This window comes from Aspergillus stella-maris, assembly GCF_047715825.1.
Source record: "Aspergillus stella-maris strain CBS 113639 unplaced genomic scaffold BDV14scaffold_38, whole genome shotgun sequence".
NCBI lineage: Eukaryota > Fungi > Ascomycota > Eurotiomycetes > Eurotiales > Aspergillaceae > Aspergillus > Aspergillus stella-maris.
In genome coordinates, this window is record NW_027396832.1 from 182,750 (window position 1) to 207,499 (window position 24,750).

The 24,750-nt window shown below is 52.0% G+C and overlaps 7 protein-coding genes and 1 non-coding gene across 8 annotated transcripts; 5 read left to right on the top strand and 3 right to left on the bottom strand.

The window, feature by feature from the left end:
• The first annotated feature begins 34 nt into the window (after window positions 1-34).
• On the top strand, window positions 35-3,270 carry BDV14DRAFT_82718 (UTP14 family protein). Its single transcript, XM_073777622.1, has 2 exons — window positions 35-2,849; window positions 2,920-3,270. The coding sequence occupies exons 1-2, from the start codon at window positions 129-131 to the stop codon at window positions 3,100-3,102; spliced, it is 2,904 nt and encodes a 967-aa protein (XP_073626763.1). The 5' UTR covers window positions 35-128; the 3' UTR covers window positions 3,103-3,270.
• Window positions 3,271-3,870: 600 nt separating this feature from the next.
• BDV14DRAFT_209706 (major facilitator superfamily domain-containing protein) lies at window positions 3,871-5,936 on the bottom strand (the record flags this gene model as incomplete). Its single annotated transcript, XM_073775713.1, has 4 exons — window positions 5,035-5,936; window positions 4,839-4,962; window positions 4,516-4,778; window positions 3,871-4,455 (listed from the first exon to the last, which is right to left on the bottom strand). The coding sequence occupies exons 1-4, from the start codon at window positions 5,488-5,490 to the stop codon at window positions 3,871-3,873; spliced, it is 1,428 nt and encodes a 475-aa protein (XP_073626764.1). The 5' UTR covers window positions 5,491-5,936.
• Window positions 5,937-8,208: 2,272 nt separating this feature from the next.
• On the top strand, window positions 8,209-11,275 carry BDV14DRAFT_201527 (glucan endo-1,3-beta-D-glucosidase; the record flags this gene model as incomplete). Its single annotated transcript, XM_073773782.1, has 6 exons — window positions 8,209-8,376; window positions 8,420-8,962; window positions 9,009-10,730; window positions 10,783-10,844; window positions 10,912-11,171; window positions 11,250-11,275. The coding sequence occupies 6 exons, from the start codon at window positions 8,209-8,211 to the stop codon at window positions 11,273-11,275; spliced, it is 2,781 nt and encodes a 926-aa protein (XP_073626765.1).
• Window positions 11,276-11,849: 574 nt separating this feature from the next.
• Window positions 11,850-11,941, bottom strand: BDV14DRAFT_t97. Its single transcript has one exon. It is a non-coding gene; the product is annotated as a tRNA-Pro (tRNA).
• A 1,678-nt stretch (window positions 11,942-13,619) lies between these two features.
• Window positions 13,620-15,976, top strand: BDV14DRAFT_176002 (calcium/proton exchanger). Its single transcript, XM_073769178.1, has 2 exons — window positions 13,620-14,619; window positions 14,673-15,976. The coding sequence occupies exons 1-2, from the start codon at window positions 14,245-14,247 to the stop codon at window positions 15,600-15,602; spliced, it is 1,305 nt and encodes a 434-aa protein (XP_073626766.1). The 5' UTR covers window positions 13,620-14,244; the 3' UTR covers window positions 15,603-15,976.
• Window positions 15,977-16,213: 237 nt separating this feature from the next.
• Window positions 16,214-21,685, top strand: BDV14DRAFT_209708 (putative plasma membrane phosphate transporter Pho87; the record flags this gene model as incomplete). Its single annotated transcript, XM_073775714.1, has 8 exons — window positions 16,214-16,504; window positions 16,578-17,000; window positions 17,077-17,466; window positions 18,215-18,675; window positions 18,822-20,052; window positions 20,097-20,441; window positions 20,486-21,263; window positions 21,353-21,685. The coding sequence occupies 8 exons, from the start codon at window positions 16,214-16,216 to the stop codon at window positions 21,496-21,498; spliced, it is 4,065 nt and encodes a 1,354-aa protein (XP_073626767.1). The 3' UTR covers window positions 21,499-21,685.
• Window positions 21,686-21,692: 7 nt separating this feature from the next.
• On the bottom strand, window positions 21,693-22,951 carry BDV14DRAFT_176008 (uncharacterized protein). Its single transcript, XM_073769179.1, has 2 exons — window positions 22,201-22,951; window positions 21,693-22,129 (listed from the first exon to the last, which is right to left on the bottom strand). The coding sequence occupies exons 1-2, from the start codon at window positions 22,734-22,736 to the stop codon at window positions 22,123-22,125; spliced, it is 543 nt and encodes a 180-aa protein (XP_073626768.1). The 5' UTR covers window positions 22,737-22,951; the 3' UTR covers window positions 21,693-22,122.
• A 1,155-nt stretch (window positions 22,952-24,106) lies between these two features.
• On the top strand, window positions 24,107-24,505 carry BDV14DRAFT_201531 (uncharacterized protein; the record flags this gene model as incomplete). Its single annotated transcript, XM_073773783.1, has 1 exon — window positions 24,107-24,505. One exon carries the CDS (start codon window positions 24,107-24,109, stop codon window positions 24,503-24,505), a length of 399 nt encoding a protein of 132 aa, XP_073626769.1.
• Window positions 24,506-24,750: the final 245 nt, after the last annotated feature.

Consider the following 24,750-nt stretch of genomic DNA (forward strand, 5'->3'; position numbering starts at 1 on the left):
GCCGCCCATATCGAAATTTATTGCAGGCGGGAATCAACCGTAGCTCCTCCAGTGCTCAGGAAGGAAGATACTGAGGCCCGGTTTTTTTTTTGTCTTTTTGTTGTAGCGCTTGCAATTTTACTGGCGCCATGCCTCGCAAACAAACTCAACACCGCGGACCCCGCGACAGCGAAAACCGCAAACCCAAGCCACTTGCGAAAAAGAAATCCGGCAAGCTCCTCAACGCCTTCTCCATCGCCGAAGCCGAGAACCCCACGAGACATAAGATCAGACGAAGCCGTCTCGGCGAAGATAACGACTATTTCAAGCGTAAGCGCCAGACAGCCGGTAATGACGATGATGAAGACGACGACGAGGGAGGCAACAAGCGCCGCAGATTCGGCGACGATGATGAAGAAATCAACTCGAATGAAGGCAGCGACGGGGAAGGAAACAAGTGGAGGGTTGGTGTTGACAGCGACAATGATTCCGAGCTTGACAGTGATGAGGCGATGGGCGAGAGTGACGAGGAACGGTTTGAAGGGTTCACGTTCCGGGGAAGTTCGACCTATAAGGATAAGCCTAAGCCCAAGGCTAAGAAGGTACCGAAGAAGCGGGATCTTGATTTGTCGGAGGGAGAGCAGTCTGAGGAAGATGAAGATGAGGATATGGAGGATGATGACGACCTTGGCGAGGACGCCATCGATCTCGTCGCTGCGTGGGATATGAACGTTGCAGAAGAGGAAGAAGAGGCTAAGAAGGCCGCAAAAGCCAAGAAGCGCGCTGGACGTGAAGACTCGGAAGAAGAGGAATCCTCGAGCGACGACGGTAGCGAATCCGACGACGAGCAAGAGGGATCGGACCTGGAAATGAGCGACGACGAAGATGGCGGCAACGACGACGGCCTCTCAAAACTCCAAAGCTTCGTCGACTCGATCGATACATCGCACGCCTCCAAGCCCATCAAGAAAACCAAGAGCGGCCAGGAATACCTTGACCCCACCGAATTCGGCCTTACATCCTCGCGAAAGCTTACAGTCGCCGACCTCCTCCCCTCCGTCACAGACTCTCGCCTTAAAAACTCCCTCAAGCATGTCGACTCTGCCCCATCCGCCCAAAAGACGTCCACTGGTATCCCCGGAAAGCTAGATGCACCCCTCGCCAAGCGCCAGCAGGACCGCCTTGACCGAGAAGCAGCATACGAGCAAAGCAAGGAGACATTGGGCCGCTGGATTGAAACGGTCAAGGCTAACCGTCGCGCCGAGCACCTGATGTTCCCTCTGCCCGACCCCGACAATCAGCTCCAGCAGAGCATGGGCATCGTCAAGCCGCAGACCGGCCTCGAGAACACAATCCAGGATATTCTCGTCGAGAGTGGTCTAGCCGATGCACAGGGCAAGTCTGCTGAGAATCAAGTTGCCGAAATCGAGGAACTACAAGCGCGCAGTCTGCCCATTGAAGAAATCCGAGCCCGCCGCGCTGAACTACGCAAGCACCGTGATCTACTCTTCCGCGAGGAGGTCCGCGCTAAGCGTATCAAGAAGATCAAGAGTAAATCTTACCGCCGTGTTCACCGCAAGGAACAAGAGCGATTGGAGCAGAAGGAGCGTCAGGCTCTTATCGATGCCGGTATTGACCCCGATGAAGAGGACCGCGAGAAGAATGAGCGTCTACGTGCCGAAGCAAGAATGGGTAACAAACACAAGGAGAGCAAGTGGGCGAAGAGCCTCAAGCAGACTGGACGAACCGCTTGGGACGAGAATGCCCGAGACGATGCGATTGAACTGGCACAGCGTGAGGCACACCGGGAGGAGGAACTACGGCAGCGCATTGAAGGCAAGCGCGTGAGCAGAGGTGACGATGACTATCTCGGTTCCAGCGATGAGTCTGAGTCTGAAAATGAGAACCCCTGGGAAGAGCAAGATTCCGACTCCGACAAGCGCAAGCTCTTGAAGAAGCTCGGCAAGCTCCAAGGCGATGAGGCCGCAGACGCAGAAGCCAAGGGCCCGCACCACAAGCTTCTATCTATGAAGTTCATGCAAAACGCAGAGGCTGCCCGCAAGGCAGAAAACGATGCTGAAATTCGTCGCCTGAACCGCGAACTACAAGGCGAGGAGTCGCAGTCTGAGGCTGAGTCGGAGGAAGGTCGTCGCAAGTTCGGTGTCACAGACAAGAAGGCTGAGAAGGATAAGAGCAAGAAGCAGGTCAATCGCAACGAATTCGAAGAAGCGCCAGGATCAGACGAAGAGCAGGAGCGCAATATTGAGCCCAATGAAACCAAGGCGTCCTCAAAAGCGAAGACAGCCACCAAAGCTACAAGCAAACCCACGCCCTCAAAACCCGAACCTGCTCCTCAAGAAGAATCCGACGCCGAAGAAGACAACCCCTGGCTCATCCAAACAACCCGCAACAACCGCCGCGCAAAGACCGATGACGGCCAACAAACCATCGACATCACAACCGACACCACCACCGCCAAACCCTCCAAATCCACCTCCACCTCCAAGCCCGCTCCAGCCCCCAAGTCCAAGTCCAAACCCGCCCCTACCCCCGCTCAAGACGACGGCTCAGACAGCGAAGATAACGTCCCTGTGCTCCTGAAGAACCACGACCTCGTGAAACGCGCCTTCGCAGGCGACGAAGTCGTCGCTGACTTCGAGCAAGAGAAGCTCGACGCTATCGAGGACGAAGGCGACAAGGTCATTGACGAGACTTTACCCGGATGGGGAAGCTGGACTGGCGATGGCGTCAGCCGGAAAGAGAAGAAGAGGCAGCGGAAGGTCCTGACGAAGGTTGAGGGTATCAAGCCGGAGAACCGCAAGGACGCGAAGTTGAACCGGGTGATTATCAATGAGAAGACGATCAAGAAGGTAAGCTACCAACCAACCAACCAATCAACCCACCTATACCCTATCATTATACTGACTAGATTTTCCGCAGAACAACAAGTACCTCGCCACACAACTGCCTCACCCCTTCGAGTCAAAGGCGCAATACGAGCGTTCGTTGCGCGTCCCTATCGGACCAGAGTGGTCTACCAAGGAAACATTCCAGTCCTCCACGAAACCGCGTGTCATGGTCAAGCAGGGTGTCATCAAGCCTATGGAGAAGCCTATGGCTTAGGTTTCCGCACCTATGGTAATTGGCTTGGGAGAGAGTCGAGTCATCAACCTGCAAGCAAGGAAATCTGCACCTGGCATATAATGATGGATATCAGAACAAGCCATGTGTGCTCGGAGTATTGTATATAGGGATGGATAAACAAAATTACACCTGAGGATACCCATATTGGCCCCCCTTCCCCCCACTATTCTCTCCATAATAGATATCTGTACTGTAGAGACTGTCCGTTCAAACTTCAAGCCCAACGCCAAACGCCATCCAAGAACTAGGTATCAAGCAATATCATAGGTAAGCCACTATAGTACCACAAACGGTAGCACCTACTGGTTCCTTCCTATCCCGTGCAGGTCCAAATCTCGGTCGTTCCTTCCTCGATCGCGAGGGGTAGCTTGTAGGTTAAGGCAGGAGCGACCGGCTACCTAGCTGATTCTTACAGAAAGAAAGGAGCGATCATGACCTGTCTGGACTAGATTCCGGGGGAAAGAGCGCCAGTACCTGATTCTGATCGCTCCTTCCAATCTTGCTGTTTAGGTTACCGCTGTCAACGCAATATATGGCTATCACTTATGTAGGGAGCAAAAAAAGCTTTTGTCTCATATTTCGTTCCAGGGCACACTGATGGTGGTTGTGCGCGTGTATGTTCGTGATGCATGATAGTCATAGTCATGACATGATATAGATATACCCAATGTTTAACAGTGCCCAGATGTACTGAAGTCAGGCGATTACCCTCTTCCTCTACACAGCCAGCCAAGTTGACTGGATCCTCTAAACCAAATACCTGAACCCCTTCTGCATCCTCAGCGCCTCATCCCCATCAACATCCTCCCGTCCAGCACTCGCAACATCCGCAACCTCCGCCTCCGCCAACTCCCTATTCAACCCCTCAAGCACAAACTTGAAGATCAAACACCCAACAATCGTAACCCCAAACATAGCCGTAACAATCCCATAACTCTTCCTGTACCCATTATCGCTCAAATCCCACACATAGCTACCCGCGACATTACCCAGCTGACTAAACGCGTTGATGAGCGCGATTGCGACGGCTCGCTTTGCGGGCGGGCGAGGGAAGGATGTACTAATCCACGAGTAGAAGACGATGAAGCCTGCGTAGGAGGAGGCTTGCAAGAAGAGGGCTACGTAGCGGGCTGCGACGTTGAGGGTTGACATGGATATAATGAACCCGACTAGCCCGATGAGGATGGGGCCGACAATGTGCCAGAATTTCTCCTGGTACCGGTCTGAACTCCATGCTACGCAGAGGGAGAAGAAGCAGGAGAAGACCCAGGGGGGTGCGGACATGAGGAGGGTAGGGACGTATTCGAAGCCGAGTGTTTCGGTTAATGAAGGCTGCATCACATCGTCTGTTAGTAAAGACTTGTGGAGGGGAAAGGAGGAGGAGGGACATACGAAGAAAGCATTGAATGAAAGACCAACGACGTAAGCCGTGAATGTGATCATCATGATATAGATCTTGATGTCCTTCAGCGCCATGAACAGACCGTCCCAGGGTCCTTGGTCTTCGGCGTCGACGTCGGCGGCGCCAACGTCTTCAGTCATGCGGAGCTGAGCGACTTCGAGTTCTTCATTTGTGAAGCCACGCGTGTTGGTTGGGAGATCGGGCAGGATGAAGCCTGCAAGGATGGCGATGAACATTGTCGCCGCTCCTTCAACTAGAATGCACTTGTTAGTATATGATGGTAATAAAGAGATTAGGGTAGGGTTGGACGTACTCCAGAAAAGCCACCGCCAGGCAGCATGCCCCAGAGACCCCTGCATGTTCGAAAGCACACCAGCACCAACAAGAGCAGAGAAGGCGTTCGAAATGAGGTTTCCGCAGAACAGGATGGCATTCCGCTTCGTCAATTCCCGGCGGGTATATCACTTGGACAAAATCATAAGAGCACCAGGCAAGAAAGCAGCCTCCACAAACCCCAAGAAGAACCGAATCGCAACCATGCCCGAGAAATTATGCACGACACCCGAGAGCGTCGAGACAAGCCCCCAAAGGAGCATGACAATAGAAATGTAGATACTCGGCCGCGAAATGCGGTTGATGAAGATATTAGACGGCACTTGCATCAGGATATATCCGACATAAAGAATACTCAAGCACGTAGCGTACTCGTCGTAGTTCATGTCTAGATCCTGCTGAAGACCCTTAAGCCGCGCAGCGGCCATGTTGTTCCGGTCGAGATAGTTCATGATGTAGATGAGGACGAAGAGCGAGCAGCGCGCGTCGAGCTTACGCTTCATGCTCTTTTCGACTTTTGCGCGGTGTGCGGGGTCACTTAATGTGCCGGGGGTGAAGGAGCCCTCCATTGTTTCAATGGTGGGCTTCTCGATTTGCGCGGCGTCCGAGCCGGGCTTGATGTCGTCGGCCATGGTGGTGAGCCCTTGGTCAGGTAGATACCTAGGAGGGGGGGAGAAGAAAAGTGGGATGAGAGTGGGAGGGAGTCTTTTCTCTGGGGTATGGGGTACGGGGGTCGAATTTATTTGTTTCCTAGAGCAAGCAGGTCCTGGTCGGGACTTGTCCGTCACTTGCCAGTCAAACCCCGGTCCGGTTTCCCCAGTTCCAGTCTTCTCAACATCCAACGCATCAAGCGGAGACAGCAGCAGCTAAAGTGGACCGGCTACCGTATGGGGAGACTACGCCGGGACCAAGGTCGGCATGCAGAGCCAACGATGTAGCGGTCTCTACGGCGTCTCGGCAAAGCGGTCTCCCGGCTGAAAGGTTGGCGGCCGTGTATGATGGCCTGGCATGTCATGTGTGCCCCAGTTCATGGTGAAGATTGTATAAAATGGTGGAGCGTGCGGGCGTGGGGGTTACAACTCGGGGGCGTGGGGGGACACGGGGGGGAACAAGTCGTGGGGGCATCCCGGGGCAGGGAAGAGATTTCTGGTCTTTTTATTTGCTGATATCCCGACCTTCACCCGCAACCGATCCCGACAACTTCCTCTCGCTCGGTTAAAAGAGGTCGTTTACTTTCTTGATCCAATGAGATCAGGGCTGCATTCTCTTCCCCGCCGACCGAATACCCCCCGCCGAGCCTGCCCTGTGCTTCCCCGTTGCTTTCCCGGTCCACGTCTCTCCGGATTTCGGGACCTTGCCGACTTTCCTTTTGTGGCATCACGGGGGATATTCTCTGTAGTAGAACAACGGGATGTTATCTTATTATTCGGCCAAGCTGGCTAGGACATTTGATTAGAATGAGATTGGTAATCGACGGCAAGGTACTTTTGCTGCGGGGATGCTCTGTTCCCAGTTCTGCCAGCGCGGGGATATCATGATTCAGAACCTGCTGATCCGATAACACCAGGCCACCGTCCCGATACCGCCAGATGGTCTGCTCGGGGTGTCTCAGTTTTCAGCTATGAAGACATTGCGATTTCCCCATTGAAGGATCTTAATTTTTGCCTATGGACTATGCCTTGCTGGTTGAGAACTTCCAATTCAAGGTAAAAGGTCACTTGAGGTGTCTCGAGTAAGAGGGAAATGAACTCAATTCGAATAATGACAACGGCAGAAGAAAGCGAGTAGCGTCTTTGGTTGTCACCGTCTCGAGGGTTGCCACCCGTCCGTTCCTTGACATATCGGGGTCGTTTTCCGTAGTAAATTCATCCACCTATATTCGAGACTTTGATCAAGGCAATCAGTTGAACATTATTTGCATGTCTTTTGATATTCAGTGCAGTAGGTATGTTTAGTCTTGGTCTCCGCTGTACAACTGACATTTTGCACACTTGGTATGTCTAGTCCATAGATCTGCAGTCACCAGGGCATCAATATATATCCACCCCACGATATACATTGGTAGTAGGGGCAATAGTAAAGGAATAGTATCATATTTGTCGGGAACCCTGAGTCAGTATTGAATCTAGGTACAAACAATATAGAAGTATAGTGTCACGATACCGAGTCATTTGGATCGGAGGAGACGTCAAGTCCGGCGACCAGGTCTGGTGGACTTCCCCGCGACAGCCACTGCAACCTTTGCACAACTTCATTCTTCCTCCATCCCTGCCATGCTCTCTCCCGCGTCAACCACATGCTTTCTCCTGAGGCTTTAAGACCATGATTTCCCCCTTCATCTGCAATTAAACTTCGAGTGCGTGGTAGCGATTCGTCATGGCTGCCAGTGCCAAGCTTCGGCACGTATCCTCACGCCCTCATCCCCAGCAACAAGGATGGCTTGACAATGGCCATCCGGAAGCCTAATCCAGGCCTCGTGAATCCTTCTCGCCTCTTGGAAACTCTTGTCATGGAGGGTTCAGTCTTGGAGAGTTTGTCTGGCGTTGAGCAGAGTCGTATTCTGGGGATATTTTAGCTGCCTGCGCTGCTCCACCTTTGGTCCCTCTTCCTGCGTCATCGTCAACAGCACCTCTACTTCTGCCTTCAACGTTGCTTATATACAGCATCAATTCTCATCAGCAGGTTGAATCAGTCGTCCATTGTAAGTTCTCCTCGCCAATCCCTATTTAACTCGTGGTGCGCGATCCTGTCACGGTCCACGGGCACCCACATTCCAACCGCCCTACATTGTTCTTCCCTTGGTGACCACCACCGCGTTTTGTTTGGCCTCGAGTCTGTCCAACATACTCTGTACTCACTACTGCTCAGATCCACATTCTCGTGATACGTCTCGCATCTGAATTGCCTAGCAGCGCATACTTCCCTGCCTAGGCGGAGTTACTCCCTGAAGCTAGCCAGATTCTCATCACACGAGTCTGGAATCCGGGGTGAATTAGGTCTGGTGAGCTTTTCCCTCTTATTCACCATGTTAGCCTTTTCGCTCGTTCTTCTTGTGCTTCCCTCCTTTTCAGCCGCTGCTGCTGTCGTTTCTTCACTGGACCTGGGTTGGCCGTCACTGTTGCCGTCACGCTCTTTTTGCACGTTGTCTGTCTTGAAATATTATCTCTTCGACTCGCTGCTTTTTGATATATATCGCCATCTTTCCAATCGCTGCCACCGAGAAGTGCCGCAGATTGTTCAAATGGGATTTTGTTCTGTTCGGCCTTGATTGAAACGGATATCTGGGAGACTGTTCTCTGCATCGATTTTTGTTCTCAGATTTTTGGCTTCTGGCTTCGTAATCCGCCAATATGGGGGCAACATCCAGAAAAGGCTTTCCAAGCATGCTAATATGGCTTCTCGCGGCAAAGACAGTATACGCTGCTCCAGCCCCGAGCCAACCCACCAGTGTGCCCGAAAGTACCCAGTACCCACCCGTCATCCAGGGCGCAAGACTGCTGCCACCCCAGACTGAAGGTGTAAGTACCCCGACTACCAGCTGTGACTTGTCTAACAGAATAGTTCTATCCTACGGCACTTGAACGCGAAGGCCGCGAGTTGCAGTTCCAGAGCGCCACTTCCACGCCCACCCCAACTAGCGAAGAACCGGCAGAGTATACTCTTCTGGACGGTCTCATTGACACTTTGGGACAGCCTGAAAACTTGATCGACTGGCTACTGAATCCCAACAAAGCAGAGGGAATCCCAGCACAGCCACCAGTCACGTCAGCTCCTGTGCTTCCTCCCACCACATCCTCAACTGTCCAACCGCCAAGCACTGCTGCCACTGAGCCGGCTACCCACAGTGCAATTGAAGCGTCTACTACTGTACTGCCGTCGTCTAGCACACCATCAGAGCCAAGCAGTGCTCAAGAGAACCCTGTCGAGTCTAGCACTTTCCAGACTTCTGCCTCGCAAAGCACATCCACAGCGACTACATCTACTACAGAAGTTGCTCAAGGTACCATGGCTGCCAACCAAGACGCCTTTGTGGGAGTTGGGACTGGGCCCATTCCTGGAGCTATCACCTCCCGTGATGACCACCCGGTCCAGAAAAGAGGAATTGTAGGTGTTTCATGGATTGATCTGCCACTAGTGCTAACAGCAACAGAATGCCTCGGGTCCCATCGAGACAAACAAGTTCCACAGTGCCCTCTTCCTAGGAAGTCAGACTAATGCAACCTTTACTCACCCCTACACCTTGGCGTGGTCTAAAGGAAGCGGAAACCTGACCAGCTATGGCATGGCTGTCTCGCACACTGAAGCAAACCTGATTGCATTCGGTCCGCAGAACGATAAGATTCCGGGAAGCCCAGCTGCATACTATATCAACCCCATCGGTATTCAGTCTATCATCTTTTCAGCTACTGAACTCGGCCAGGCGACAACTCTCACTGCTGAGAACTTCTTGCCATTCTCCGCGGATGCTGTCTTGAGGCCACAGGCTGGGTCGAATAACAGGCTTACACTTCCTATGCTCCAGGGTATGGCATTTGTCACTGGTGTCTACACCCAGCTGCAACCAGTCCTCCAGAGTGGTGTTCACTTCCGCGAAGTGGTAACTGTTACCTCGCCCCGCGCTGGTATTTTCAAGTACCGTGCGACTCTCGAGGATGGTGCTGTCTGGCTCATTTACGCCACTCCTAACAATGGCCAGGACCCTGGCTTGCAGTTGGTCTCAAGCACCGACCTTCGTGGACCTAGCGGATGGTCTGGTACCATTCAAGTCGCGAAGAACCCGTCAGGATCCGCTGGTGAGAGCCTTTTCGACAACTCGTCCGGTGTTTACGCTGTCAACGCTACTGTATCTGGTGCAGTTAACGGTCAGAGCGGTACATACCGCCTTGCTTGGGGCAAGTCTGGAAAGGACAGCCAGAGCACACCTCTGATGATGTATGCTCTGCCTCACCATGTTTCAGCATTCGACGAGCAAACTAGGGGCCGCGCCGTCAACATCACTCTCCGAACAACCACAAAGGGCCTTGCCAGAGCCGTGATTGGCGAGACCTGGACCATGAACGAGCCCAACCTGCCAACAAATATCGGTTTCGCACCCTGGGTCCTTGCCTCCGACAGCTCTCCTCCGTTGAGCTCCGCAGCCCAAGCCACGATTCGTGATGTTGCTTTGTCAGAGCTTCAACAGGACATGGACGCCCAGTCCAACCTCAACAGCATGTACTTTAGCGGCAAAGCCCTCAGCAAGTTTGCGACAATCATCTACACCGTTCACACCCTCCTCGGTGACACCAGCAGCGCAGGTCCAGCTCTCACCAGACTCAAGTCTGCCTTTGCCCGCTTTGCAGAGAACAGGCAGCAGTTCCCCCTTGTTTACGACAACGTCTGGAAGGGTGTCGTCTCCTCGGCCAGCTATGGCGGTGACAGCGGCGCTGACTTTGGAAACACCCTGTACAACGACCACCACTTCCACTACGGGTACTTTATTCACGCGGCAGCCATCATCGGTGCCCTTGACCCCAGCTGGATCGCCGCGAACCGCGACTGGGTCAACATGCTCGTCCGTGATTCTGGAAATGCAGCGACCAATGACCCGCTCTTCCCCTTCTCGCGCGGCTTCGACTGGTACCATGGACACTCCTGGGCCAAGGGTCTCTATGAGTCGTTCGATGGCAAAGATCAGGAGTCCTCGTCTGAGGACATGATGTATGCCTATGCCCTTAAGATGTGGGGTAAGACTATTGGCGACGCCAGCATGGAGGCACGCGGTAACCTCATGCTTGGTGTTCTCCGTCGAAGCTTCACCAACTACTTCCTCATGGAGAGCAACAATGTCAACCACCCGCCTAACTTTATTGGCAACAAGGTTACTGGCATTGTAAGTAACAAGTTCCCTAATGCTTCACGCAAGCACTAACAGATCACTCCAGCTCTTTGAAAACAAAATCGACCACACGACCTACTTCGGCGCTAATCTCGAATACATTCAAGGGTGCGTCCACGACTCCCCCTTGCCCATCCCTTACTAAGATGGCCTACTGATTAATTGATAACCGTAGAATCCACATGCTCCCCCTCCTCCCAACATCCCCCTACATCCGCAGCCAGAACTTCGTCCGCGAAGAATGGAACGCCATGTTCGCCTCTAACGCCGCCGCCCCCGCGGAGTCCGTCCAAGGTGGCTGGAAGGGCGTCCTCTACGCGAACCTCGCGCTCATTGACCCCGCCGCGTCCTGGCGCTTTTTCACCCAGCCTAACTTTGACTATGGCTGGATTGATGGTGGTGCAAGTCGGACTTGGTATTTGGCTTTTGCTGCTGGTGAGTGACTCCCTCCTCCCTTGATTCTGCTTGAGTTTGGAACGTGTGAGGAACGGCGAGGTGCTAATTCGTGTATAGGACTTGGTGGTGGGTCAGCTGCTTAGATCTTCGTATTCTTTTATCTTTTCCTGATTTTCTGGCGAGTTATGATCGATTTCACTATATACCTCTCTTCATGTTTACGTTTACGTTTACGGTCGCTTTGTTGGGTAATGTCACAAGGGGCTATACATGGGCCTCTGGGCGTCTGTGTGTGCCTGGATCATTCATTCGCGCCATTCGCCTGGGTATGGCTAAGGGTTGATAGATAGATGCTAGAAAACACTCGCTAAGCTAGCTCCTCACAGCACAATACAATACAATATACACGGATCTGATACCTTGGGTTGTCTACAATATGGGCCTATTCAATGGGACGGCCCTCGTGACCATACCCCTAATACCACTCACAATCCCGTCCCAAGCTAGGTACCAAACCAAACCAAACCATGGACCTCCCAAAACCCCCTCAAGCAAAAGCCATATACAAAAAGAAAGAAAAAAATCCACAACAGAGCATCAACAGAGCACTAAAACACCCTGACCTTGAACTCAACTAAAACAACCCCAAAACCCAGAAGGATCCTTGTAAAAAGATGAATAAAAAAAAATAAAAAAAAATAAAAAATAAAAAAACAAGGCCCGAACCGCGGTTCGAACGCGGGGCCTCTCGCATATAGTAAACCATTCTGGTACCCAAAGCGAGAATCATACCACTAGACCATCCGGGCTGAATGTAAAAAGTGGATCATTGTCTGGTGCTGTGTTGAGTACAAGAATATTGGGGGTGAAATGACAGGACGGGAAGCTTGGATGCGATAGGCACCTAGGTTCTGGGTATGTGCATCACAGTGCCGCGGTACGGTGTGTGGGATTTTTCCATTGGCTTAGCTGATTTCTTCCATTTTGATGTTATGCTTAGAAGTATGGTTCTGTAAGTAAGGTTGGTGTTGTTGAACAGGAAATGACGATTTTGGTCAAGCAAGATGCCGCCTACCTACTACATCGTTAGTACCTTAATGTAGGCCCCGTCCTGTGCTCAAGAGTCAACGCGAAAATCAAACCGGAGCCACAGTTCGAACCCCTTCGATGATCGTTGATTCTCTAGCTTGGGTTTCAAATACGCTAGTACGGTGAGACTGGCAGAAGCTGTATATGTCTTCCAAGAAATTGCTTAAACAGTAAAGTATGGTTCATATACCTATGTCTGAGCTTCGCTGAATATACATTGCTTGTCTATATCTACGTTCCGTACATGGGAATGTTCCCAGGGCTATGGATTACACAAATTTATGCCAGCGGTTGCATTCATGGGTGCTGGGTGCCCCATGGTTTGGGTTCGAGCCAGTCCACGGTCAGCCCCAGCCGCCTCGCAGGGCTGAGCTATACAGCGTGGACGGATGTTCACTAGCAGAGCTGGAGGGGCTGGATGCCTGAGTGGCCTGGAAGAGCAGGTACTGCCGGGTAATGTCGGTTACCTCACGTATCTGTCTGACCTTTTGCGTATAGACGCTGACACAGTGCCTATTCAAAAGGTCGCCTTGCCTGGCTTCAGTAGTGCCACCTTACTAGCCAGCTAATCTTAGTGCTTGATCCTTGTATCATCAGCTGCACATCACATAGTCACTGTTTCTTGCGGGGAGCAATGGTGCTTCTGAGAGACCATTTTCTTGATCATTCTTCTTTCTCAGGCGTCTCTTGGAATTGCCTTGAACTGACAGCGCGTCACTAACTGCGCGGGAGGAAGCATCGCCTTTATTCAAGGTCTTATGGTTGCTTTTTTACCATCAATATCTCAATCTTGAGGTTCGCCGAGTTCATGGCCCAGAGACACGTAGGGGCTGACGTCAGGCACGAGTGTGGTTTGCGCGTCCAGTATATACATCTACCATCGTCACAAAAACCTCATTTTTGAGGCTGTACAGCACACAACGGGGTAAGAAGCGGCTGAGCTGGAGTCGCTGATGAACCTTGACAAAAGATGAGGTATTTCTTAAGACATGAAGTCTGCGTTGTCACCTCCAAGCCACTTCCTGTCAGAGCCCGAGTCAGTCAAAAGTACGAAGACGCTAGTCGATTTGTAGTTAGCGTGGGTGACGAGCCAAGCGGACGAATAGTACCCTGGATCATCCCTACCTAACTTATCAGGTGTCAATGCTTGAATGAGCATTTTGGCCTTTAGCTTTGGGGGCAGATGCAGCTTCATCCAGATACGAGATAGATATCGTATATTTTGTGGCAGTGCATAGACAAGCAGGCCTTCTGGCATCTGCATCTGCAATGCAATTTTGCTGGTGGGTTATCCCGATCGGCTGAGGCTGTGCACAGTAGCTTCGTCTTGACTGACTGGCACAGCCAATAGGATTCGACTAGCCCTCAGATGAAGTCAGACCCCCAGCCACATCACATAGCAACCACGGCACCCTCCCACTACTTCATCCACCCAAGAGACCCTGATTCATCGGAGGAGCAATTAATCTCTCGTGCTACCACTGCTCCTGTTTGAAGTTTGAACTCTGCTTTCTGCTCCCGGCCCTGTCACCCGAGCACAAGACCAAGACCGGAGACCAAGCCCAAGACCAGGCCGTGGCTTCCCCAATGTGTAAGTGCTCCCAGTCCAGTTCCCAGTCTCTCCTCCTTCAACCTTCTTCCTCCATCAACCATCAATCTTTGCCGATTGATCTTTCCCCTCTTTCATTGAATCTCTTCTATATCATTTGACATCTGTCTCCTCTTTTGTCTGCTCTCTTCCATCTCGGGATCCACACACTGCTGGTTTCTTTCAGTGTTGGATCACATTCCTTTGATCGAATTGTTTCGCCTTTACTCTCTACCCTTTCTTCCTCTCCTTTCTCTTTCTCTTCTATCCCCATATTTAATGAGCAGATCAGCCTCAGCCGGATTCTCTGAGTCTCAACCTGCCATAGGACCGCCGTGAGCTAGCTAGCTAACACCACCGCAACCCCGAACAGCTTCATTGTCACGAAGTATCTTTTCTAGTTTCCGAAGACACAGCTTTGGACCTCCAAAAAAAATGTCTTCCAACCTCTCAAATACCAATGGCCTCCATGAGCCGAATGAGCGCGAAGGCCTGCTCGACAGCCATCGTGGAAACTCGGCGCAGCACAAGCGCGAGGACCACTGGACTAACTGGCCGTCGCAAGCCGTGCGCTTAACCTGGGCGACTCTTACGCGCGACTATGTCAACATCCTTCTTGTCTTTGTGCCAATTGGAATTGTTGCCGGTGCGCTGAAATTGAACAGCACTGTCGTTTTCACTATGAACTTCTTGGCTATTGTTCCGCTTGCTTCGTTGCTGAGTTTTGCGACGGAGGAATTGGCCGCGACTTTGGGCCAGGCTTTGGGTGGCTTGATGAATGCGACTTTTGGAAATGCCGTTGAATTGATTGTACGTTTTATAATTTTAATGCGCTTTATAAAGCTAACGGTTTCGGTCAACAGGTCAGTATCATCGCCTTGAAGGACAACCAGATCCGTGTTGTCCAGGCTAGTATGCTCGGAAGCATTCTGTCCAACATCCTCCTCGTCCTTGGCTGCTGTTTCGTGGTTGGTGGTATCAAGTACCCTGAGCAGTCGTTCAACACTACGGTTGCGTCAACCATGTCATCTTTGATGACCGTCTCATCCGCCTCCCTGATCATTCCCGCGACGCTCTACGCTTCCCTTTCCTCCGCCAAAGACGGTTCCAGCAGCAAGCTGGAGAACATCCTTTTCTTGTCGCACTGGACCGCGATCATCCTCCTCGTTCTCTACATCATCTACCTCTTCTTCCAGCTCCGCTCGCACGCCCACCTGTTCGAAGAAGTGAACAACGAAGTGAACGATGTTGAGACCGGAGAGAGCCATGCTGAAGAGGAAGAGCATCTGCTCAGCCCTTGGGCTGCGGGAATCGTGTTGGTCGTTGTGACTGTCCTTGTTGCCATCTGCGCCGACTACTTGGTCGGCAGCATTGACAGCATTGTCGAGAAGACGGGCATGAGCCGCACCTTCATCGGTTTGATCCTGATTCCCATTGTCGGAAATGCCGCGGAACACGTTACCGCAGTTGTGGTCGCCTACAAGGGCAAGATGGATCTCGCTATCGGAGTCGCCATTGGAAGCAGTCTCCAGATTGCGCTTTTCGTCACCCCTGCCCTTGTTATTCTCGGATGGATCATGAACGTGGACATGACCCTCCACTTCCACATCTTCGAAACCGTCGCATTCTTCATCTCCGGACTGGTTGTGACTTTCCTCATTCAGGACGGAAAGTCCAACTACCTTGAAGGCTGCTTGTGCTTGGGAATGTATCTGATCCTTGCACTTGCCTTCTACGTTTACCCGGACAGCGTGGACGAGGATGCGCTCTTTACCGCATTGAAGGTGCGGTAAACGGTCTTTGGAGCTTGTGGAACCTCATTCCTCCCTCTTTGTCTCGAATACGTGTTTTCTCTTTTCTTCTTCCGGTACGCTAGAAACACACCATGGCGGCTGGTTTTTCATTTACCCAAAAATCTACCCACACTCTCTGATTTTCATACACTTTTGTTCCACGTAAAACGGGCCGGCTATATCCCCTTTGCACTGCCGGTCAGTTAGGTACCATGTACTATAGCGACTAGCTATACGTTGTTCTCCATTGCTTGTTTGCTCTCATCAGTGCTTTGTATGACCCTGAAAACGTCTCGTGTAAAAGTAGATTGACCTGCTCTGCGTCCTTATACCAATTTTGATCAGAAATTACTATATCCATTGATTCTAGAGCACCAGCCACACTCAACATGTACTTCGTATGCACTCCCATATCCAGTTAGCCTCGTTCTCCGTATGATTTCACCCTGACGCCGAGTTCTTGGCAGCATAGCGCAGAGGAGAAAGTCGCTGACTAAGCGCTGGAAAAACGTTCGCCGAACATCACTCAAACATCACCGCAGAGTCCCCGGCAAGCTGAGTCCAATCCACCACAATTCGTCTAGTAATAGACAGTCACACATACATACAAAATGCCACCAAGACTCAACCTTTTTGCCGCCCGCTCGGCACTCCCGGCTTTCCGCCCCGCCGTCCGCAGCACGCCTGCGCCATGCACACGATTCCAGCAGCGATGGAACTCTTCGAACTCCGATGGGAAGAGCAAGAAGGAACTTGAGGAGGCCCAGCGCCAGGCTGAGTCCATGCCTCATGTCTCTGAGGAGGCTGCGGAAGTCGACAAGATTATGAACAAGGATAAGGAGAACTGGTGCGGTGGGACGCCGAGTAGTCCGGAACTCGAGCAAGGGACGCCTGTTTCGGAGGTAGGCGCCTTCTTTCCCTCTTCTTTCTCTTGATGTTTGATTTGGACTTGTGTTAATTGGTTTGATGGTGTAGCTCCTCGCCCGCGACAAGGAAGGCCAGAAGTATGCACCCAAGGTCTTCCAGGACCAGATGAAGAACGCCGGCAACAAGCGCTCCTTCTCGACATCCGCTCGCCGATACCAACTTGAGAACCAGAACCAGAACCAGCCGGGTCAGCCTGGTCCTGAGGCAGGACTCCCCGGTGCTGGCGCTGGTGCTGGTGCTGGATCCGGCACCGACGCCAGCACCCTCTCCGACGCCGAGCAGGCTGCGCTTCTCCAGACTATGATTTCCCAGGTTACGCAAGAGACCGAGGCGATGCTTCCGGAGGGCCTGAAGTACCCTGCTCCGGCATCGATTCCGCGCTCGGAGCACCTTAGACACAGATATGAGGGTGTTGTTGAGCAGTTCACGAAGAACCTGATGTGGGATGGGAAATTGGCTATTGCTCAGAAGGTAATTCACATCCAACCTTACTATATATTGAAGTCTTGGAGAAATGGGCTCAGCTAACCTTGGTTTATGTGAACAGAACATGGCCTACATCCTCGACCACCTCCGCTCCTCCCCACCCCCCGCCATAAACCCCCGCCGTCCTCTCCTCCCCGGCCCACCAGCCCCCCAACTCCCCCTCAACCCGATTCTCTACCTAGCCCTCATCATCGACTCCGTCGCCCCCCTCATCAAGCTTCACCACGCAACCGGTATCGCGGGTGGTGGTCAGTCCGTGCAGATCCCCGTTGCCCTGTCGGAGCGTCAGAGACGGAGGGCGGCCATCGGCTGGATTATCGCCGCGTCTGAGAAGAGAAAGGATAGTAAGTTTGCGGTGCGTGTTGCGAACGAGCTTGTTGCTGTTGCGGAGGGACGGAGTGGTGTTTGGGAGAAGAGAGAGGGTATTCATAAGATGGGTATTGCGGCGAGAGTGAACATCGGTGCTAAGGCTAAGTCTAAGAGGGGGAACTTCTTCTAAGATGAATCATATTGGTCTTGTTGGGTTTGTTTTATGAGTGATTCCTATTGTATAACAGTTATGTAAATTTAGAGCAATTTTTTCTGTTTCTTTACAAGTTTGTGGGGCATACTCTTCTGGTCTTCATATTGCTTCCTAATATGGTCATATGCAGGGACAGTCTCATTCGTCTCCTACTATAAGAGCTCTGAGTAAAGATCCAAATCTCGGAATACATAATGCCTAGCTGCAGCTATAGTCTCCTATCTAGTAGGCTGTTGTTGGCAGAGATGTGTAGGTCGTTGATGTCACTCATTTTGTGCACTCCAAATTCACTCTAATAAGCCTCCAAGGTGCCTAGATCGTTGATTACATGTTTTCTATAACTTCAGTGATTTTTGTAGCACCACTGTTCTTGGATCTGACCACTGCCCAGAGTATTAGTGCCGAGCCATCAGGTGCGCGTGCAGAGGATCGTAGGCGGTGCGCCGAGGCCAGATCCAAGATCCAAGCCGCAACCCGCGAGTCTGAGACTGCTCACACGCAAAGAGATTCCCCCAGCTTCGTTGTTGCCGCGTGCACTGCCCTTATAATATACCTTTACCAGTCTAGCTTCCCCTTGTTCAAGCCTAAGCTAGTATTCTCGAGCTCCTGTTGCTGAGCTCCTGTCCTGCGACGAGCTCCACTATTCCAGCTGTAACGTCCGAGAACCAGCGAATAGCCCACCACTCCGCACAACGTGTCGTCGAATGCAGGTAGACCAGGTGCGGCACGCTTCGCTTCTGCGACGAGTGCCTCCACTAACAACAACGGCGTGATCTCGCCCTCACAAGACACCGACATCGAGCTCGTTGAGTATCCGACTCCCGCCTCGCCGCCTACCTCCAGGCCCCCACGCAATCTTCTCCAAGAGCTCAGACCACAACGCTCTCAACTATCTCCGCCCTCTCGACAAGCTGCTCGCGATACTCTAGATCAGTTACGACAGCTTCTAGGAACAAGTCGTCCTCGCTGGGGCAAACCGATCGAGTTTCGCTACTGGGTAGAAGCTCTCCGCCGCAGCTCCGCGAAGCCGAAGGATAGTGACGCAACCTCCAAGATGAAGTTCTCGCACAGCATTCAGTTTAATGCTGTTCCGGACTGGAGTGCATATTATATTGCCTACAGCAACCTCAAGAAATTGTATGTCAGGAATTCCCCGAACGGCTACTTGCACCGCTACAGCCGCAGTTCACCGTTTCGTCGATGAACCCGCGGAATGTACCACATGGGTGCCGCGCTTGTGGAACAGCTTCAATCAGCGGAAAGCTAACAGGTACTTTGTCTAGAATATATACTCTCGAGCAGCAAGCCCACAAACAGAATGAACAAGGCGTCGACGTCGAGTACGCTCCCTTACTGAACGATTCGCCAAATGCCGATGCGACGTTCCAGCAAGCTCTTGACGGAGAGCTAGATAAGATATGCTCGTTCTACCGAGCAAAGGAAGCGGAAATACTGGAGGAGGTTGATGATGTTCTGAGAGACGCCGAAGAATACGCGGCCAAGGCCGACGGAGCTGAACTGAACCCGATGCACGATAGCATGACGAAAGGAAGGAGAGTGAGCACGGGTTCCATACAAGAGCATGCGGCCGACTTTAGCTCAGAGAATGGAAGACGCCGAAGCATGGCCAGTGAGCCAGCTGCGGATGACGACGAGGACAGCGACGAAGACCGTCCTTTGACTGCACGTCGTCGCTCGCTGGGCGCATCACAGAGCGTCCAATTTGGGCCATCTGATGACGACCGTACGGAGGATATGCGAAGTTCAATTTGGGCCGACTCGAGATATGGCCTTCAAAGCCAGACGCTTACTCGACGGGGAACCCAGCACGAGCAGTTCACCGATCCTACGCTTATGGACCTCTTCAACTCAGCCGCTTCGCTGAAGAAGCGGATCATCGCGGTATACGTCTCAGTTTGCGGGCTCAAGTCGTACATCCAGTTGAACAAGACTGGATTCTCCAAGGCTTTGAAGAAGTACGACAAGACAATTGACCGCGACTTGCGCAGACAGTACATCGGGTCCGTTGTGTCTCGCGAATACCCTTTCCTCAACGAGACCATGGAAAAGGTTGAGGGACGCATCAATCAGATCGAGCAACTGTATGCAGACCTCACTACGACAGGTGATCTATCCCTGGCCAAGCGCGAGCTCCGCTTGCATCTGAGAGAGCATGTCGTATGGGAGAGGAACACCGTCTGGCGGGAAATGATTGGCATTGAACGAAAGGCACAAGCTGCTAATGTCGGTCTGCGTCGGACTCTCCTCGGAGGAGACGCGGATCCTACAACAGCACGCCGACAGGGTGATGAACAAGCCACTTCCAGCAAGGAAGTCCGGACACCTCTTGGTGTATTCAGTTTCCCGACCTGGCTATGCAGCGCGAACTTTGCGACTCTTGTGGCCACGATAGTTGTTTTCGCTGTACTTCTCACGGTCCCTATTATGGAGAAGCCGGAGCAGCAGAATTGTCTGGCGATGCTCGTCTTCGTGAGCTTACTGTGGGCTACCGAGGTAAGTACAAAGTACAGGCTATTTTGAACAAGCTAACGATTTAGGTAATTCCTTTATTTGTGACGTCTCTACTCATTCCGTTCCTTGTCGTGCTTCTCGGTATCATGAAGTCCGATGAGAAGCCATACAAACGCCTAGCCCCGAAGGAGGCTACTTCCGCCGCCTTTAGCGCCATGTGGACCCCTGTGATTATGCTGCTTTTAGGCGGGTTTACTATAGCTGCGGCGCTATCGAAGTACGACATTGCTCGACGAATGGCAATGTTTGTTCTGAGCAAGGCCGGGTCTAACCACCGCATCGTGCTACTTACTAACATGTTCGTGAGCATGTTCCTCAGCATGTGGATCAGCAATGTAGCCTCGCCGGTTCTTTGCTACTCGATTATTCAGGTTAGTAAATCCTCGTCGTTAGTGAATTTAGCTAACAAGTGCAGCCCCTGCTGCGCAACCTTGCACCCGACTCGAGCTTTGCTCGTGCTCTAGTCCTTGGAATCGCTCTCGCCGCGAACGTCGGTGGTGCAGCGTCGCCAATTGCCTCTCCGCAGAACATTATCGCCCTGCAAAACATGTACCCAAGCATCAGCTGGGGAACGTGGTTCTTCATCTCCCTTCCAGTCTGCATCATTTCTATCTTGCTGGTCTGGGTGCTCTTGCTGGTGACGTTCCGCCCGGGAAAAGACACTACTATTGTCCCCATCCGTCCAGTCAAGGATAAATTTACCGGCATTCAATACTTTATCACCATTGTCACCCTAACCACAATTGGACTATGGTGTGGCAGCCACCAACTCGAGCATGTGTTCGGAGATATGGGCGTCATCGCCATCATCCCCATCGTGCTATTCTTTGGTACCGGCATTCTGAACAAGGAGGACTTCAACAACTTCCTCTGGACCATCATCATCCTCGCAGCCGGTGGCTTATGCCTTGGAAAAGCCGTGACGTCGTCTGGTCTGTTACACACCATCGCAGAAGGCATCCGCGACAGAGTGGAAGGGTTCAGCCTCTACGGCGTCCTGATCGTCTTTTCGGCACTGATCCTGGTCATTGCGACCTTCATCTCGCATACGGTTGCAGCGCTGATCATCCTCCCCCTCGTCCGACAAATCGGCGTGGGCATGGACGACCCACACCCCAACCTCCTGGTGATGGCCAGCGCACTAATGTGCTCAGTGGCCATGGCTCTGCCTACGAGTGGTTTCCCAAATATGAGTATGTTGCCCCGTCCCCCGTCCCCTGTTCCCATGCCCCATGACTGGTTTAGCGCTGTAAGACTGAGACCGAGACTAACAATGTTCTAGCCGCCATTATGACGGAGGTGCCGCAGACGGGCCAGCGCTACTTGCAAGTGCGGCACTTTTTGACGCGGGGCATCCCCGCCAGTCTGATGTCATTTGCAGTGATTGTCACGCTCGGCTACGGGCTGATGCGGGTCGCTGGGCTATAGATTCCATTTGCTTGTGCTTTTGCTTTTGCTTTGTCTATTGCTTTTGGCTTCTGCAGATACTAGATGAATTAGCGCTGATTGAGTTCAGCTGTACGCGTACATATGCCAGATCTTGGATTCGAGAGCTGAGTTGTTTTGTGGATACTACTACTGGATACTCTGTAGACTACAAAGCTTTGGGAGGTTTTCTTTTTTGCGTCTGAATTATTCATTGATCCATTTTCATAGATTACAAGCAATGCAATTATGAGATAGAAATGGCTCGCCTATTAAACGGAAACAGAAAGGAAAAGGCACTTTGAGATAAGAATAGAGCGATCTCGCAAACGGATCTAGATCAACCCACCGCAAGATAGGTAAACAAGCAAAGAAGCCGAATTCAAATGAAACGCAATTCGTGTCGACATCATTGACTGGCGTCAAGCACAGTCATCGTAAGTCAAAAGCAGTTGTATATGGGACGTAGAGTCGTGAGGGAAGGTATCGGTGTCGGTGTCGTGTCGGCGTCTGTGATGATGACGCAGCTCGCATGGGCATGCATCAAGCAGCACCTCGCAGCAAGACGAACCGTTGGCCATCCAGGCCATACAAACACGGCCACCGAAGCATTCAACGCATCATGCACTAATTCCTAATCAGTCAGTCAGCATATCTACCCAAGTCACGTTCACAGGCTGGAAAGGAAACCAAGGAAGCACATACAACAAACCCAGCGTCAAATCACCATGGATCTTCGCCTTAAGTTGGACCTCAATATCCAAGTTCAGATCTAGTCGCAGCCTCAACTGCTCATCGGATCCGCCCTTCTCTTCACCACCGCCTTCTTCCTCTCCCTGTCCCTTCCCACCACCAAGGACACCGCCAACGGCCTTGCCCGCGCTGCCCGTTACACCGTTAACTGCGTTCCCGGCTGTGTTCTGCACCAGGTCGCCGGCTTGGTCGACGCCTCCAAGACCACCTAGGGGTCCATCATCACCGGATTGTTGTTGGCCGCGGCGTGGGCGGCGCTGGCCCTGCTGCTGACGGCCTTGACGGCGGGGTCGGCGCTGCTGCTGTGGTTGGCGCTCCATTTCTGGTTCGGGGCGGTCGATGTCTTCTGTGTCTGAGTCGTTTTGTTGCTGCTGCTTCTTGTTTGGGTCGGCGTCTTGCTCGGGGGCGGGCTGGCGCTGTTGGTTGGGGGTGTCGTTGTCTGAGGACTCTTCCTTTGGGTTTGGGGATTGGGGGTTTGAGTCGGACATTATGAGGGAGTTGTGTCAAGTGTTGGGGTATAGAGGTGTATATATGCAAGATAGAAAAAGATAAGATGGGGTAGGTAAGGTAGGTTGGGTATATACGTAGGTGGTGCTAGTAGTGAAATGTCAAATGATCAAGTCTAGGCAGGGAACGGGAATAGATTGCTCGATCCGCGAATATATTATTTATAACCGTCTGCAGCTGCATCCTGCAGGTGTTAATAAGAATTACTTCACAGTGGCAGGGCAGGGCAGGGTGGGTGTAGCGTCATCGCATCCATCGCCGTCCCGGTATAGCTCATAATCGAGCATGGAGAGCAGCGCTAGCATCGAGGTATGATGAAAGTGGGCTGGACAATCCTGCGAGTGTGACGTCTACCCCGGCAGGGATTGTCAGAAGTCAGACCGTTGTGCCGGCCGAGACTCCATCAATCTCTCCATAAGGAGAAGATATATTCTCAAATAAAATGCATTAATTAATTGGAGCTACTCCATCCTGTGTAACGCCGTTGCAAATCTTGTTTAATCGATGTAGTGTCGTCCAATCACAGCCTTAACCACAGACCACATTGTTTCCATCTTACTTGATTCAACCCTCGCTACCGGAGCAGCTCAGTGCCTGGTTGGTTAATTTTAGACACCACTCGCCACGATTCAGGTAGAGTTGGTAAATTCTCCGGTATGGAGCATGGACTCTGGTACTTCGGCCGGTGTCCCAAACTTGGTCTCTCCTGAGATCTGACGGGCGGATCCCTGGGTCGGTGCTTTTACACGCGTTATCTCCTTTTTTGGTCTCTGGTTCATTATTCAGGGACGGGGATTATCGGAGATCAGAGGGCTGGTATTACTTCCTGGAGGAAATGAGGTATGACGATATTATGCGGGATGGTGTCATCGGGTCCAGTCAGTCCAGTGGCTAGCTGGATGGCTGCTGATGCTGGTTAGGCAGTAATTAATTGACCTGTGCTATTATACATGCATATGCTAAGCAGCTAAGAACTCTGTCTGATGATTGATGATGTATTGTGCAGTCTCCAGTGCATTATTGCATGGGGTTGTTGATCTCCAGGATCGGTGTGTTGTGGATGTGACGTAGGGGCTGCTGGGCTTACCCTGTAGCACTGCACCACTGAAGTCATCGGGGTCTCCTTGTGCAGGCGAGATGTTGACGATTGCTATTTTGGTTTTGGTTAATATACTCTGTGCTGGCTGTTCTAGACTACTGGGTTTTATGTCATTTGATTTTCTCTTTTATTGTTGTTCTGCTGCTGTAGTCTGACGAACACCTACCCTGCATCCTACTCTATACTTCCCTTACCATCCTTCTCCAACACAACAACCTCTCCACCACACTACACACTCAGTAACCCTTCACAATGTCCGAAAAACAACAAAACCCTGTCAAGGAAGAGCCCCAAGACGACCAGAAGCCTCAACAACGTCGCGGCCCTCCCCAAGAAGACGACTACTCCGACGAGTATGACGATGAGTATGACGACGATGACTACTCCGACGAATATGACGACGACTATTCAGACGAAGAAGACTCCGGCCAAGCAATGCAGCAGTACAACCGCGGCGGGCAAACAATAAGCAGCAAAGACCAGCCCGCGCCGCCGCCGCCCAAGATCGACAACGGGTCGATCGGCCGCGCAGAGGGCAAGAAGACCATCGACGACCAGGATGGACTGAAGCTGAAGCTGGACGTGAATTTGGATATCGAAGTTGAGCTTAAGGCGAGGATCCATGGTGATTTGACGCTGGCGCTTCTGTAAGTTTTTTGTTCCCCCTGCTCCTTCCTTCTGCTGGTTCCCCTGTTTGTTCTCCCGTGGTTCGGAGATATATAATGGTGGATATTACTGGAACTGCCGTTTGAATTACCTGCCAATCTTGTATAGGAGTTAACGAACGCGACAACAGTGCTTAAACATAAGCATCGCGATGCTCGAGACGTCGAGGCCACACCGCTACCGCCGTGGTTAACCCAACGATCGAATCGAAGTCCGTCCCGTCCTGTCCT

Coding starts and splice junctions, on each gene's coding strand:
- BDV14DRAFT_82718 (XM_073777622.1), top strand. CDS start 129: ATGCCTCGCAAACAAACTCAACACCGCGGACCCCGCGACAGCGAAAAC. Junction 2,850..2,919: donor ATGAGAAGACGATCAAGAAG/GTAAGCTACCAA, acceptor GATTTTCCGCAG/AACAACAAGTACCTCGCCAC.
- BDV14DRAFT_176008 (XM_073769179.1), bottom strand. CDS start 22,736: ATGTCCGACTCAAACCCCCAATCCCCAAACCCAAAGGAAGAGTCCTCA.
- BDV14DRAFT_176002 (XM_073769178.1), top strand. CDS start 14,245: ATGTCTTCCAACCTCTCAAATACCAATGGCCTCCATGAGCCGAATGAG. Junction 14,620..14,672: donor GAAATGCCGTTGAATTGATT/GTACGTTTTATA, acceptor TTCGGTCAACAG/GTCAGTATCATCGCCTTGAA.